Source organism: Melozone crissalis, unplaced genomic scaffold (genome assembly GCF_028551555.1).
Source record: "Melozone crissalis strain CALT ecotype California unplaced genomic scaffold, PUWL_Pcris_2 ptg000019l_1, whole genome shotgun sequence".
Lineage (NCBI taxonomy): Eukaryota > Metazoa > Chordata > Aves > Passeriformes > Passerellidae > Melozone > Melozone crissalis.
This window is the reverse complement of record NW_026535797.1, coordinates 12,156,812-12,172,426: the sequence shown is the minus strand read 5'-3', so window position 1 is coordinate 12,172,426 and position 15,615 is coordinate 12,156,812. Positions and strand designations below refer to the sequence as shown.

Sequence of the window (15,615 nt, the reverse complement as noted above, 5' to 3'; positions counted from 1 at the left end):
GTAGCTATGGCCACTGAATTTTGCAGAATTCTTTTTTTTCCCCAGAAGGGATATCTGGAATTTAAATGACAGCTTTGGAATCTGTCAGTCTTGGAGCAGGAGACCTCAGATCTCAGAAGCTTTGCTATCCTACTCACCCCAAGACTATATAACTCCCCAACAAAGACTGTATTCCCTATCCATTCTTTCTGTCCATTTGTAATATCTCAGTGGCAAGTCACCATCAAGCTGAATGTTTCCCTCAGTTCTCTGGCTTGGTATCTCTGGTGCTTGGGCTTGTTCCCAGCTCAAACCCTCTGTCATTCTATACCATTCAACATTTTTTCCTCAGTTATTTCTTACCCAGAGCAATGAGTCCAAAAAGCAATCCAAGGAGGAACAACCAGGCTAGAAGCAAACCCAGGAGCCATTTCCACCAGCTACAGCAGGAACCACAAGGACACCAGGATGGTGCTGATCCAATTGCACCTCCTGCATCACCACTTCGTATTTCTGGAAGAGGGAAGGAAGAATCTCCTGGTTAATGAAGAGTTCCTTGACTTTAGAGTTAAGAATCTCTTACAATAAGGACATCAAGGCCCGATGCATTATATAAAGGGCTATGGAAAAAATCTTTATGCCACTCTGTGCACATGGTGAGTGTAATTCTAGTCCCTGTGGAAGTTGGGAACAGTATTTCCAAAGGGAATTCAAATAGGGGACAAAAACACTCAGTGTATTTTAAAATAACAGCTGGAAAACATGATCACATGAGGGTGAATTTTTTGTACAGATCTGAGCCATAAATGGCAGTAATAGCCAGCATGGTCTGCCTGACCCTCTCTTCCCCATAGATCTGTCCCAGTAGCAGGATGCAGCTGGACTGTCAGCTATCTGGTTTTCTCTAGTCATGGAAAAATAACCCAACTGTCCACTTATCTACAATCAAATCACTGCTACCAATTTCTCTGGTAGCCTCCTGAAGATTCTCTCCCTCTCTCTGATTCATTGCTCAGAGACCACTCATGTCCCTCAAGAACAATTGCTTTTTTTGTGTACTGTGCTTTGGTGCTTCTTCCAATGAAAGTCTGAGTGGCATCACTTACCTGCATAAGTTTCTTTGTCCCGTTTTGGCATGGATTTCAGCCCTCCTGTTTTAACAACAGTAAAACAAGTTTTACCAGTCTTTCTGTTCATGAAAAAATTTAGAGTGTGGGCTTGAAAGGGAAAGGTAGTAATGGAGGCAGAAGGAGAAAGTTGTGTTGCACTTCCACAGGAACAAATTCTTACCATTTGCATCTGATTTTAGGCCAGCATCTGTAGTATAAGAGGAGGAAAATCCCTGCTTCTCTTTCTTCAAAGTGTCTTCTCCAAAAGATCCTGAACAGGAACCGAATATAATTAGAAACATTACACCAGAAGTTAAACCAGGCCAATCTTCTTTCATTGGTAAAGGGGTATTTTTCTTGGGAAGACACAATAGCTCTCCCTGTCTACACCAGATCCAGTTTTTTTTCTCTCAAAACTCTGAGCTTTGTGAAATATCCCAAGGCACACTCTGGAGGTTCAAAAGCAAAAGCCAGACCCAGGTTTCAGCTGGCATGGTTAAAAGCTGCCTGCCTGTCAGAGGTTCTTGTATGATGTACAAGTTAGGTGTAGTGCCCTGAACACTGAACTTCCTTTGTGATCAGTTTCTCTGCCCTCAAAATAACCACATGTCCTGAAAGAGGGATGTTACCTCCACTAAGCCCAGTGTTAGAAGCACTAAAGACTTTGCCAGTGTCCTTTGTCATGACCAAGAGCTCCATCTCCTTTGCAGGTGCCTTCTCCTTCTCCAGCAGCAGGAACTTGCAGTCTTTGCGCAGAATGTCGTCTCCCTGGGAGCCCACAGCAGTTCCTCCTGCAATATTAGTAACAGATGGTAGAGAGGAGATGAGTGTGGGCCACTGAGCCCATAACTACAAGCCACATCACTTCTGTTCATAAAAACAGGTGATCACATTGTGATTGGGGTTGCCAGTACAAAAAGAGCCCTGTAAGACACTGGCCACTAAAGGCAACAGGACAGCTGTGCATGTCATTAGGTTTCTTTGGAGATGTGCATTTCAATAGCTGGGGAGGCCCTGCTGCCAGAAATGGGGAACATCTGGAATTCAATCATATGTAGAAGTGATTTGCTCAATGAGCTCTTTGCTCCTCAAGCACACTTCCTGTGGAGTCAGAGAAACTCATTCCATTACTCTAGCAGAACCTGGAGTAAACCTTTATTAGAAATGTTATCATAACTTCTGTGGTCTTTACATCTATTTTTAAGCCTTGTCTTTGGGAGTCCTTGGATTACAAGGCAAACTTGGCTTTCTTTACATACAGAGAAAAAAAAAGTGCAGTTTGTAACTCTCAGAATTGCAGAAAAGAACTGGAAAGGATGAATCCTGACTGTTCAAGGACAAAGGGCTTCTCTCATTAAAAAAACATATTCTGGTCATGTATAAGTCAATTCCTTCATTTTTGAGTGGTTGAAGCTGAAACTGGTACAACTGAATGTACAACTGAATGCTCTTATTTTTAAGAGCAACATTGCAAATGTTTTGGCTTCAAATAAAGTACAATTTCACACGTGTCATCTTCTATCCACTTCCTGAGCTGAAATAGCTCAGAATTAAACAATCCAAATTATTGTAGAGAACTGAATGAAACCAGTTCATTTGCTCATTCTTAGATTCTGACTCTCTTTTCAGAAAGGTACAGGTAGGAGACTTGGCTAGTGACAAGTTATGCACCTGAGGGTCACTTACTGAGTCTCTAACTCATTTTTATGATATGCTTGTACAAGGCCATGCCTAAACACCTGTGAATGACAGACTCACCTGCTGAGGCAGACACACCAGTACTTGTCATGGTGTTGCTCTGAGAAGTGTTCTTCATCCCATATGCTGCAAAGAAGAAATTCAACAATGACTGAGATGAAGGATAACAAGGGATCTACACACATCAAAATATTTAGAAAATCTGTTCTCATTCAGTGTTCCTAGGACAACTCAAACAACCAAGGGTTTCCCCAGCAAACAAATTTCTAGTGCATCAGCACTGGGAGCTGTTCCTGCATATGCACAGCAGAGGAAATGTCCCTCAATATCTCTTCATACCACACTGTGCCACACAAGAAAGTGATGAGGAGGCATCTGTCAAGATGAACCTTCTAATCACTACAGAAAAGGTGGGAGAAGGAAGCACACATTGGTGACCCTCACACTTTCTCTAGGCTTACTTTGTTGCTGACTTGCAGAGACTGCTGTAGCATTCTGGGTTGCAGAAGAAGAACTTGGAGACAGGTTGTTTTGAACTCCAAATACTGCAAAGAAAAGCATTGCAATGAGGGTTATATGAGTCCTGCAGTGCAGGTGGCATTCTGGTTAAAACCCAAACAAAACCAGTGACAAAAAAATAATGACCTCTCCCAACAAACTTCACCAGCTTTCTGGAGGCACCACAGGCCTTACAACAAAATGTCTTGTAACTTAGTTCACCTGGCTGTATTGTTATTGTTGGCTCAGGACAACAATGGCGACCATTTTAAAACATTATCTCGAGTTACATTGTGAGGTCTCTTGGCTGCATGGACATTTCTGCAGGTGGGGCAAAGAGCTGCTGACACTCAGATGAGGAGAAGGAGAGAAACTGGTATATTGGTATTATTGCACTGGAGTTGTCAGTGCCAGAGATGCAGTGCTGTCAAAGTGTGAAGGGAAGAAAAATCTGACCTGTAGAGGAAGAGCTCAGGCCCGCATTCAGAGTATGATTGCTGGGAGCCAGGTTATTTGGAACACCAAAAACTGCAAAAAGAAGAAGTGAAATGTTATTACTCTCAAATCTAGCACCCAAAGGTCAATGGCACAGTCCCAGAAATTAAGAGCGAACTTGGAAATGCAACTAATGACAATGCACAATAATTGCACAGGAAAAATCTTGACAATAATAATGATCCCCCTTTTACTGAACTGACACAGGCAAAAAATCCTGCCTCAGACAAGATGAGATCATGTGACAGTGAGAGAAAGTAAAGCTTTAAATAATATTTCATCATAAAGCTTCTTGTGGTTTTTCTCTGCAGCTGGGGAATGTGGAATCCCTGGCATTTAGAAATGGACCTCACCAGGTGTAAGAACACACAAAACTTACTTATAATATCTTTAGTATATGAGCCATTCTTACAATGGGCCAGGATAATCCAATATTAGTTTGAATCTAATTTTTTATAGGGTTTTTATAGGGAATGTGAGGTTGACCTCTTTTATAAAGATGACATCAAAATTTAATGACAGTCACAGAGCCAGGACAATAAATCTCACACAGAAGGATTTTGAGATAGATTCAGTGTAGAAGCAGAGAGCACCAAATGACAGAAAACCAGAGAAAATTCAAGCATCTCCCTTGCCATTTTGATTACTCCATCATTTTAGCTTGTGCTGAGCAAAAAAACGTGCTTTTGACCCAGTTTCAGGATAGCTCCATCCTTCAAACCTGGGCAATCCAGGGAGCATACCTGATCCTGTAGAGTGAGACATGGCATTGATCAAGGAAGAGCTGTTATGGTATCCACCAAGGGAAGACCCAGCAGGCAGAGTGGAGGACCACATGTATGAAGGGAGGGCAGTATTCAGTATGGTTGTGTCATATGTCCCTGACACTGAAAAAACCAAGCAGACAGAAGTGGTTTTCAACAGGGCCAGGCTTGTGGCTTAGCATACACTGCATGTTCATAGGACAAACAACTTACATTTCAATTACCTTTGTAGAGTCAACCCAATGACTCCAGGTTAGCATGGCATAACTGACCTCAAACATCAGCTGATTACAGCCCACACAAATTTTAACCAATGGAATATAGATTGACCTGATAGCATGATCATTCACAGAACACCTTGAAGAGATTTCATTGCTCATAGATGGTATGGTACCAGAAAAAACCATCCCAGTCTGCCACTCCATTAATAAATCACCATGGGATGTATGGCTTCTGCTTCCCACATGTCTCTGATTGGTTCACTATGTACTGGACTAAAATTCTATTTTAGACAGGATTGGAGCTCTGAGTAAGACAAAAGATATTGTTTTTAGACATTGATGGAAGACAATGGAATCCTCAAGCGCTGTTGTGAGGTGTATAAATAACTAAAAAAGGTTGTAGTATTTTAAGTACCACTTCAGTTATAGAATCACAGAATGGCTTGGGATTAAAGGGACCTCAAGGATCATCTAGTTCCAACCTCCTGCTATAGGTAGGGACACCTTGCACTAGACCAAGTTGTTGAAAGTCTCATCCATTCTGGCCTGGAACGCTTCCAGTGATGGGGGGTATCCACAACTTCTCTGGGCAACCTGTGCCAGTGCCTCATCACTCTCAAAGTAAAGAATTTCTTCCTAACATCTGATCAAAGCCTGCCCTCTTTCAGTTTGAAGCCATTCCCCCTTGTCTTCTCATGCAGTTCCTGATGAGTTATTATGAAATGGAATGGCTAAAAAATCACTCACTGAAATGTTGTCTTCAGTCCTATCTCTCTGTCTCACTTGGAGATAAGAGATCAAATCACTCTCAGACACATTTACTTAGAGCTCTTATCTCTGCTAGAAATACCTCTGAATTGAAACTGGTGGCAGACAGAATGGACTCATTTATTTGGAAATTAGACTAGTCACTAGAAAGACACCCAAGATGGCTCTTGTTACAGCAATACCTGGACAGTCTTTCAGCATTCTGACCCTTTTTCTGTACAGGAACACCATGTATTCTTATCTGAATGTTCTTAACAACTGAGTACTTTTTATGGCAAATGCTGTTTGGAATGAGTGCAACATTGCTAATGCCAAGTACCTGACTGAGAGCTCTCAGTGACCATCTTTGTCTCCACCACGGCCTTTTTCGGTATCGGGAGGGTACCGGATGATGACCGAGTAGGGCTGCAGCTGGCAGATCGACTTCCCTTCAGCAAACGTTTCACATCATCCAACTCTGTCCCTAGCAGGGAAAGCAAATGTCCAGAGTCACCCAAAAGCCAGTGTTTCATTGTAATCCTGCTCTGGTTCTAAACAGCTCAGTGGAATTTATCTGCATGTCTATGAAATTGTTACTTTCTGGGGGGGGGCACTTAATGACAAAGCTCTAGAGGATGTTTCTGGGACTAAAGACCATTTTACATATTTGCAAGAGCATCACTTAACCCACAGCATGTTTCCTTGTCCAGAAAAGGGACTCAAATTAATGTTTTTAACAGGAAAAGTCATAACCCTAGCAGCAACACCCTCTACCTTATCCCCAATACCCCTGGAAAAACTTACATCTGCCAGAGGGAGATGCACTCTGCAGTCGGACTCGTATTTCACTCTCTGGGAAGATAAAAAGCAGATCATGAATATAGAGAGAGATTCATTTGTGCCCTGGGCTGGGAATGAAACCTTAGGCTGAAGTGAATTCCTTCCTTCTTGCTGTCTATGTTCCACCTTGCTGTCTGACTGCTTAATCTGAGCAGTACTCATGGTCCATGCAAATTGGTAGCAAATGGGCTTGGGCAACTTTTTGTTTTGGGATCACATTTTGCTGCTTTAAATTCCAGGGAATTATATTTCACTCATTGATGGCCTCTGATGAAGTCAATAATGTTGCTACTGTCAGATATACAGAAGGTCTAATTATGCAGTCCTCAATCACACTGATGTTTCCACTCATCACAAATATTATTTTCATTTTCCCTCTGAACAAAAAAATTAGAGAGCCAAAAGATGTTTAGTAAATACATAAATTCCCTACTACCTCTTGGGTACAACTGACATCTCTACAGTGGGCTGTATGATTCAGTCTCTTGCTACTTACAGACTTCTCTTTCAGCTCACTGAATGTAACCAGCCCAGTTTTCAGCCAACATTCTCACCAGGTACTCAATGCTATTGCCTTACTTTTACTGGACCTTTACTGCCCAGCACAAGAAATTACACAGTTAATGTGATTTGGCTGGGGTAAGCCTTTAAACTTGCCTCCCACAAGCAAAGTGGTCAGCCAGAACATGTGATACATGCTCCTCATGATGAAATCTGACAGTGCATGCACCAGAAAAGAAATACTATCTTGGCATTCATGTGGAGAAGATGATGGATTGGAATTATTTTCTGAAGTAATATGAGAAGCTGGACCTCATTCTCTAGTGTCTACTTTATTATGCATGGCCTAGTTCTGCTGGGAGTTCAGGTATGTAGTGTGCTAGAGGAGACTGTGATGATCTGAGGCAGAATAATTGGGAATGTGACACTCTCCAGGAGGACTGTGCAAGACCATGCTGTGATTTATACCCACTGCTAAAATTAACTTGAATAAAGTGACATTATAGTTTCCTCTTCAAGCAACTGGAAACAGATACTACGTTCTTGGAGACCAAGATAATCCTTCTTTAACCAACATTGTTAATAAATTATTAGAAGAGCTGAATGATTTAAACAATGCAGAGTTTTACAGTGAGCTGTAAGTCTGCAATTTCCTCACCATCTCTTTACTATCAGCAGGAAATTATTTCAGGGTATGGCTTTATGGTTTGCAAGACAGATCACAGTAGGAGAAGCATGAATGCAATTACTGTAAATATGTCAGAGGCTGGTCCCAGAGCATGGATGTACTAAGGTTATTGTAGTGAACAGACAAGATGGAAGACCATGTTCTCAGACATCCAGGTTTCCAAGAATATCTTCCTTTCTGACACAGTCTGAACTACCATGACGTTCACTAAGGTCAATTTTTACACCAAGATTGTTTAAACAACTGCTTCCAGATTTATGGTTTACATCTGAAGTGGTGCAGATCCATGTACCTCATCTGACTGCTCCACACTTAAACTGGTGGATTCTAGCTCAAGAATAGGTCTATTTAACACACCTGAATTATGCTGAACTGAAAAAAGGAGGCTTCTCAAAGACAGCATCACTCACCTCGACTTTGGCTTCTCCCTCTCGTAGAGGCAGATGCTGTGAACAGCAATGAGAGAAAAGCTGTATTAGTCTTCACTGCCTATGAGACCTCTGAAAATCAGCACACTGCTCTTGCTCAGTGTGCTTACATTCAGGTAGTAACTTTTCTTGGAGCACAGCTGGGAGAACTGAACCATTAAGAGATTTTATCAGGCCCCCTTTAGACCATAAGATATTTTAAAGAATCAGTAGCACTTTTAGCCTTTTTGGACCAGATGCTGTTTCTTTTAATACAGGGAAATGCTGTTTGTAGATGGTGATGTCACATTTCAAATGGCAAAAAAGAAGTTAAGAGGCCTGTTGATCCCACTGACCAATGCTGGAGATTGTGAAACCCTGCCTCATTCTATGAGCCAAAAGGTGACCTGATCATAATGTTTCACTACCGTCACTGAGTAAAATCAGCAGCTCAGAGTTTGGACAGGGCAAGACAATACCTGCTGACAGTGTTTAGTGCAAACATTGTCACTAAATATATCACTGGATAGCCACTTCATTTTTCCATATGCACTTGATGAAGTCTAGCAATGAGCTACTGGAAAAGTATATCCAGAAATGACTCAAAATCCCAAGAGTCTGGACTTTCTTGCTTGCAGCTGTTCTCTGAGCTATTCTGGAAGGGTGAAGGGAATGCTATGAAGCATCCCATGTCTGTCTTTTCCTGTCCATGTCCTGTATCATACAGGGAGCATCACAAAAGCAGCTGGGAGTAGCAGATCCACAGTATCCACCCTCTGTTTGAACATAATCAGCTAGAGACCTGACTTTCAGCTGTTAATGTAAATCCCAAATAACTCCTCTGAAGAAGCTGCATGGTGGCCCAGTACAGAGGTAGCAAAGGTAGAGCAGGACACAGAAATGTGCAAAAAGCCCTTATGGTCATCAACTCACATGACCTTGCCATAACATTCAGAGGAGCAGCTCTAAAAAGGACATACCAAAATCTTTTCTGGGAAACTCTGGAGAAGAGTTGGCACTGGAGCTCCCTGCAAAGAACAGAAAAATGTTCATTAATACTTTGTACAAGATCATTAAAAGCTTTCAAAACATGTCTTCCTGGCAACTATTAAATCTCAGTGGGCAGAAAACATTTCCATTAAAAAAAAGAGCTATTCAGGTTTCACATGAAAGAGCTGCTAATGTCTTTCAACACGTATATGCCACAACTCCTTTTAGGAATGAGCATTACTCCTAGGATAAATAGGACTTAATGATTAAATTGTGTCCCTGACAGTTTATTTCCTAAGAAAACCACAATGAGACTGGGGACAATTCTGCACTAATGTGACCTCAGAGCACACTGCACATTGCCTGTACTGCACACTGCCTCCCTCCTATGGCATGTTCTGTGATACCTTCATATGTTGCATGGCGGCTGACATAGGTTTTTCTTTCAAATGTTGAGCCAGGTGATTTGGTGAGAGTAGAGCTGGGAGACTGGGCTTGTCTGTAGCTGGAGGATGATGATGTTGAATTCAATCTACCACTTCCACCTATGGCCAAAACAAAACACCCTCAGCAAATGGAAGAGAAGTCCTGGCAGTACACTCTGGATGCCCTGGGTGCTTTATGTTACTGTGTTCTGAGCTGGACAAACTTGCACTGGTGTTTCACAACTAGAGATGGACAAGAACAGTATCAGGGTCTTACTCTGGCTGTCCTCAGCATTCAGGGCAGAGAGGAGTATCGTTTATCACTGCATACGACTGTGTATTTATTTCAAAGCAAATCTTGTCAATGATTTGTATGAAACCAGGTTCTGGCCTAGGGTAGGAACCATCTCTCCTGAGCAGGAGCAAATTTAGCTCTGGATGATGCTGAGTTTTGGAAAGGATATAGATTCATTTGTTAATTCGAGTGTTACATGACATAGGCTACAAAAACTGGGACACTGTTAAACCAAACTCAAAGTGCTGAAGGATGCAGATTATGAGATAATGGAAAGCAGACATGAGTCCATAAAGCAGCTATCCACACTCCCACTTAATCCACTTTCTGCAGAAGTGATTGAGGTGTGTGTCAGGCCCAAGACAGTCTGCATGTTATTAGTACCTGTTTATATGTAGGCAGAAGAAACAATTTCCCTCCTAATTCACATCAGGGCTGTGGAGAAGGAACTGAGGCAAGCCACAATTACTGTGTTCATACTCTTGCACAAAATCTAATGCTGGAGTATGATCAGGCTGCAGCACAAAGGGATTGTTTACCCATCCCTACAAAAAGTGTGTTCTTTTGATCTCAACAGTGTTTTCATGCCAGCTTCCCCTCTAAAAGTACTTGTTTTGTTCTGTAACTTTTCCATTTAATTCAGCAGAAAGAACTACTGTGCCAAGTAGGCCTCTGTTAGAGGCATTCTGCAAGAAAATGGGAAAGAAGAGATTACAGAATGCTCTCTGAAACTTCAAGAGATCAGTATCTCTGAAGTCCAGGTTATTTTCTCTTTTTCCACATACTGAAAAAAAAGAAGATGGTAATCCTGCATAGTCCTCTGAGTTTGCAGGACTGGATTCAGTTCTCACATTGATGCCAGTCCAGACAATTAGCCCAACATCTGCAGTGGAGTTACTTCACCTGTGCCCTGAGGCAAAGTGATTCCACACTCTGGCCTTTAACTGGCATGCAGGTGTCTGTCAGATCTCTTTGGTATGGCTAACTCTCCCCTTGAGCTTCCAAAGTGCACTTCACTCCCTTTGGTTTGTCAGCTCCCTTGGAGCACAGAGAATGTTTTCCATAAGGAGAGTTGTACAGTCAGCCCCTCTGGGGACAGAGCAGTGTGCCAGGTACCTGGCTAGGAATCTCAGTCTTTAGAAGCCTTTGCTATGACAATCTAAGAGTTGTGCAAAGAATGCTGTTAAAGAAATGGTTTTACAGAGTAGGCAGTACACAATGATTTAGCGCACCCAGAAAATCTGGCAAAGTGTTCAAAGTGCTAAAGCCATGGGCACACAAACCTAAGAAAACATTTTCTAGGAATTTCTTTAATAATACTCTATCTTCAGCAAGATCAACAAAAAGATTAATCAAAACTGTCTTTAGAACAAAAATTTTCAGAAAGACTGTGATTTGGAAAAACTAAAAGAAGGGAAATTCAGTTTCTGGATGACTTCTTAAAAACAGTAGGAATGAAATTTTTTGTTGTTGTTCTCCTGAAATTAAGTTTTCCCTGTGGAAATGGGATTTTGCCATTTACTCACCCATTCTTAAACTCAATTTTAGGGAAGGAATATCTTTGCCTTATGTATGCATTTGGCACTTCTACTTTCATAACTCCTGTTTTCCTTGCCCCTGGCTCACCCTACTTCCCTGCCTTGAATCTCCTCAGCCCATTTCTGCTGCCTTTGCTCTCTGTCTCCTACTGGGCAGTGCTTTCCTTCCTTACTTGAGGCCACATGGCTGCTTCCATGGGTGTACAACCGCTTTTCCACTCCACTCCCTCCTGTGTGGGATGATGTTTTGAGCCCACTGCTGCTCCCTCCTTCTGAAAGAGATGAGCACAAAATGAGACATTCTCTCCAGGCAGGAGACAGGAAGGGCAAGGACACTGCAAGAGAAGGCAGGAGGGACCCAAAGTTGTCCATACACTCAGTTATAAGTACAGCTTCATATCTGGTGAGAGATCAGAAGTACAGGGAAGTGTCTTGGCAGAGCAGACAAGCATTCACACTCCACAGCCACCAGGTCTGTAGTCAAGTTTTGCTTCATACGCAGACTGAAGAACACTCCTGTTAACCCTCATCATAAATGAGATGGTAATGCAATTCCTTTCCAACTCAGCTGCAGCAAACTAATCAAGGATGTGGTGGAATAAAGAGTGTCAAAGATTCTTCCAACTTTGGAGCTTGTACTTCTCTGCAGAGGTAGAAATGTCCTGTGACCTTTGATGTTACTGAAAAGACTCACTCACTGTTGCCAATTGGGTATGGTGACAGGGAACTAATACACTGCAGCCCCAGCAGTGGAACCTGCAGACCCATCACTTTTGGTCCTTCTTCCCAAGAGACAATCACCACTGGAGACCCTATATCTGGACTCAAATCTTAGTAGACTATGTGGCTTTGTTTCTGACAATACCAAGACAGGTCCTCAGATACTACTCCTCTCCAGTAACAAGTGTCTTGAGAGAAAGACATTTCTGAAAATTGCATTATTTGGGTGCAGATCTTTATGCACTGAGATCTGCTGCAGCCAGGGATTTATGGAAATAATGCAGACAAATAAACAGCATGAATAACAGAACACCAAGCAGATGCAATGCAATGACTGAGAATTACTTACTGGGTGGCAAGGATGTCAGTCTTGTGGTTACAGTCTCTGTAATAACTGAGGGAAGAAAGGGTGCAGAATTAATGGCATGTTAATAGAGTCAAACTGGATCAATGTTCTACCTATTCTCCATGCAAAAGAATGACTTGTTCAAAGAAGATTGACTCATTTAAATAGAAGTCCCTAAAGACAACACTGCCTGGGGCTGTAGCTGTAGGCTCATTATCACACAATGCTGTGTTTCTTTGCTGGTCTTTCTAGCTCTGAATAAGAACATTACTGCCATGAAAGATTTTTTTCTGTATGAGATCCCTGTAAAATTTCTGGGCACTTCTGAACCGCAGCCATTGCTGTAACAGCAAAGCCCACACTTGTTAATTCTCATAAGGTCAGTAGAAAATTGACCAGTTTTACACAAAGCCACCTGACAATTTCTAGGCCACCCAGGGCGTTGATACCAGAGGTAGGAGTCGCATCCCAGTGTCTGCACTACTGGTTAGAAATGCTACCACAGGGAAATCATCTGGTTAAACAATCAGGTCATGATACACATCTCTAAATGTCTAATCTTGGCCCATTCTATTCCTTATTCTGACTTCAACACAGACTCCAGGGCCAGGAAGAGAATTTAATTCTGGACCACTGGTCAGCATTTAATCCCTTACAGAAATGGCCATTCACTTCTTGGATTTTTGGGTGTGATATAAAAATTAAAAATCTCCTCCTTACGTCTTTCAGTTACTTCTGATCCATCTTGCCTCGTTTTCTTTGTTACAGAATCCATATCATTGCCACCTGCAAGCAAAACAGAGGGACTGCATTCAGAGCTCTGTGAAGAGTAAGAAATGACAACAGCTCCCCACAAATCCCACCAATTTCCTCACTTTGGATGGGGACTAGACTGCCTGGAAGATGCCTGTGCCTGGGAGTTAACAGAGCCCTTCCAGAGCCATGTGATTATTACAGATGGACTGCCACCTACAACACTGGATGCTGCACAAGGCAGCAGAGCTGAAACACCAGGAGGGGCTGTAAAGCCAACAGGTGAGATAGAGGCACTTGAAGCAAATCCACTCAGTGATGGAGTTTAGACCTGAATTAATAACCAGACTAGACTATATTATGGTCTCCAGGTTTGATGAAAATCAGTGGATCAAAACACTACTCCCACACATCTGTTCTGGGCAAGACTCAACAGTGCAGGATTAACTGAGCAGGCAAAGCTGCAGGAGTAAGCTCCCTGCACCCTGCCAGTACTGCCAGAAAAGCTTCAGCAGAAATACTGCTGCTCTGCTAACAGAAATAGTGCATAATAGTGCAAAGCAGAAAAAACACCAGAGGTGCCTTTGAACTGCCTATTTTTGGCAGCAAGGAACTTAAGGTAGGAAGTGCTTTACCTTGTTTTACGGGTAGTGCAGCAACAGTTTGGAGACCCTGTCTGTGGCTTTGGAATCTTATCTACTTTAATGCCAGTTCAGGTCAGTTTACACAGTGCTGGAATTGATGCTGTGAATGCTGTGTACATTCTTTTTCATTACCTGGATTCCTCTCTAGTCAAAATTATAATCTCTGCCCCAGGTATGACTGTCTGCCACAAAAAAACATGATTGTGAAAAAGAGACATCATCTAGAAGAGAAAACACTTCTGCCAGAAGGAACCACACAATTGCTCACTCCTAGTCTTGCTAAGATAACATTTCATCTTGTGCAGCCACAAACAATGAGAAGGAAGTTATTTTAATTAACACACAAGCTCACCATAGGCCAAAACTCTTCACTGGATTAGAAGTCTCCTCCTTTAAACTGAAGGCCCAGCTGTACCAAAACAGACACATTTAAGACGCTGAGTCTAAAAAAAACTTTGGGCAAAATCCCTTCCAAGTTTTAAAGGCCAGTTTGATGCAGAAGCCAAGACCATGTCCCCCAGTTCTGTTAGATTTGAGTTTGATCCTCATGATTACATTTGCTCTTCTGTAAACTGCAGCCCCCTTGATGTTACACTTGTACTGCTCAAGCATAAACACTGACACAAGGCAAGATGCAGCAGAGAATCTGCAGGAATATTCAACATTCAGATTAATTCTGTCCTTAACCAGCTCCTGCTATTCCCAGAGCTGGACAGGAATAATTTGAGTGGAGAAGGCATAGTGCCAGGCAAGCCACTTTAGCCCCCATGAGAGACTCATCTGCACTTTGCAGAGAACACCACAGTGTCCACAGCCCTCACTCTGCACTGCTGACCCTGAGCTTGTCTAACAGCTCTGTAAGTGGAGCTCCTGAGGCCACATCCAAGTCCTGACATAACCTGGTGGCAGCAGGATGCTTGCTAACATTAAGGATTTCCAAGGGATTTTCCAGGGTGTTGATCCCAACACTCATGCAAGGCTTGAGCTACATGCATTAGGAGAGTTCCTCCTCCAGCAGGGTAACAGTCCCCTGCAACAGAAAGGTTTCTGGTCATTCACTCCAGGAAAAGGCATTATCTCTGCAACTCTTCCTTACTGTATCAACAGTGGAAGCATCTTTCAAGCTCTCTCCCTAAAAACAGATGCTGGAAGCTGCTGTCTAGATGTCAGCACTGTTGGCTTTATCAGTGTTTTTGGCAAGGAGCACAAATTGTATTTGGAAACTGCTTTCCTACTGCTTTGTAGAACTCCACTTTCTCTCTGCTGTTGGGAGGTGGTGCTGGTTATGGGTGCTGGAAGAGGCTAGCACCACCATGGAGTGAATGCATCTTCTGCATCTTTGCCCTCCCTTGAGAAAGGGAAGTATCTTGCTGTGATATGAATTATGAAAAAAATGAAGTTTAAAGTCCATTTTTGGAGCCATGTGTGCCACAGTCCAGCCCCAGCACACAGTGCCTTTGCATGTGTGCTTGGCACATGGATGCCAGCAGACTGACTGTGCTGCATTTCCATTGCCTGCCAGGCCTGACTCATCTCCCAGGCTCCTCTCTGGAGTCACAAAGGCATAGCTGGGGGCTATGTCTGTGCCACAGCAACAGCGCTGTTGAATCAGAGAAGCCATCTGCAGTCATCTCAGAGCAACAAGCAGCAACTTGTGGAGTCACTCAAACAGTGCAGGCAGGTAAGGCAGCAACACTACGGCCCCTTCTACATAAGCCAGGGGCTGTGGTGTGCTTGTGGCACCCACAGAAACGCAGAACTTGCAGCCATTGCAGGCACTCAGAGCCAGGAGAGGAGTGGTACTGCCACATTTGTGCAGGCTGCTTCTTCTCTGTACAGCATTGAAAGCAGGATAGTAACAACTGCCCAGCACAGCCACATGTGCTCAGATCTGTGCTTTCCACAAAAGCCTGACAATGCAGGGTACCTCTTGCATCCCCTGTTCCACTTTGCTGCA

At 42.8% G+C, this 15,615-nt stretch overlaps 1 protein-coding gene across 1 annotated transcript in view; it reads right to left on the bottom strand.

Moving 5' to 3' along the window:
* The window catches only part of COL17A1 (collagen type XVII alpha 1 chain), a 32,009-nt gene extending 18,973 nt beyond the window's left edge, over positions 1-13,036 (bottom strand). The window contains exons 1-16 of the mRNA XM_054277100.1: positions 12,982-13,036; positions 12,265-12,309; positions 11,369-11,467; positions 9,345-9,482; positions 8,928-8,975; positions 7,951-7,986; positions 6,316-6,363; positions 5,852-5,995; positions 4,523-4,666; positions 3,741-3,812; positions 3,248-3,331; positions 2,847-2,912; positions 1,718-1,879; positions 1,270-1,359; positions 1,086-1,130; positions 343-492 (exon numbers count right to left, since the gene is read on the bottom strand). Of these exons, the coding sequence (XP_054133075.1) occupies positions 343-492; positions 1,086-1,130; positions 1,270-1,359; positions 1,718-1,879; positions 2,847-2,912; positions 3,248-3,331; positions 3,741-3,812; positions 4,523-4,666; positions 5,852-5,995; positions 6,316-6,363; positions 7,951-7,986; positions 8,928-8,975; positions 9,345-9,482; positions 11,369-11,467; positions 12,265-12,309; positions 12,982-13,036 (1,426 nt within the window). The remainder of the gene's footprint in view (positions 1-342; positions 493-1,085; positions 1,131-1,269; positions 1,360-1,717; positions 1,880-2,846; positions 2,913-3,247; positions 3,332-3,740; positions 3,813-4,522; positions 4,667-5,851; positions 5,996-6,315; positions 6,364-7,950; positions 7,987-8,927; positions 8,976-9,344; positions 9,483-11,368; positions 11,468-12,264; positions 12,310-12,981) is intronic.
* Positions 13,037-15,615: the final 2,579 nt, after the last annotated feature.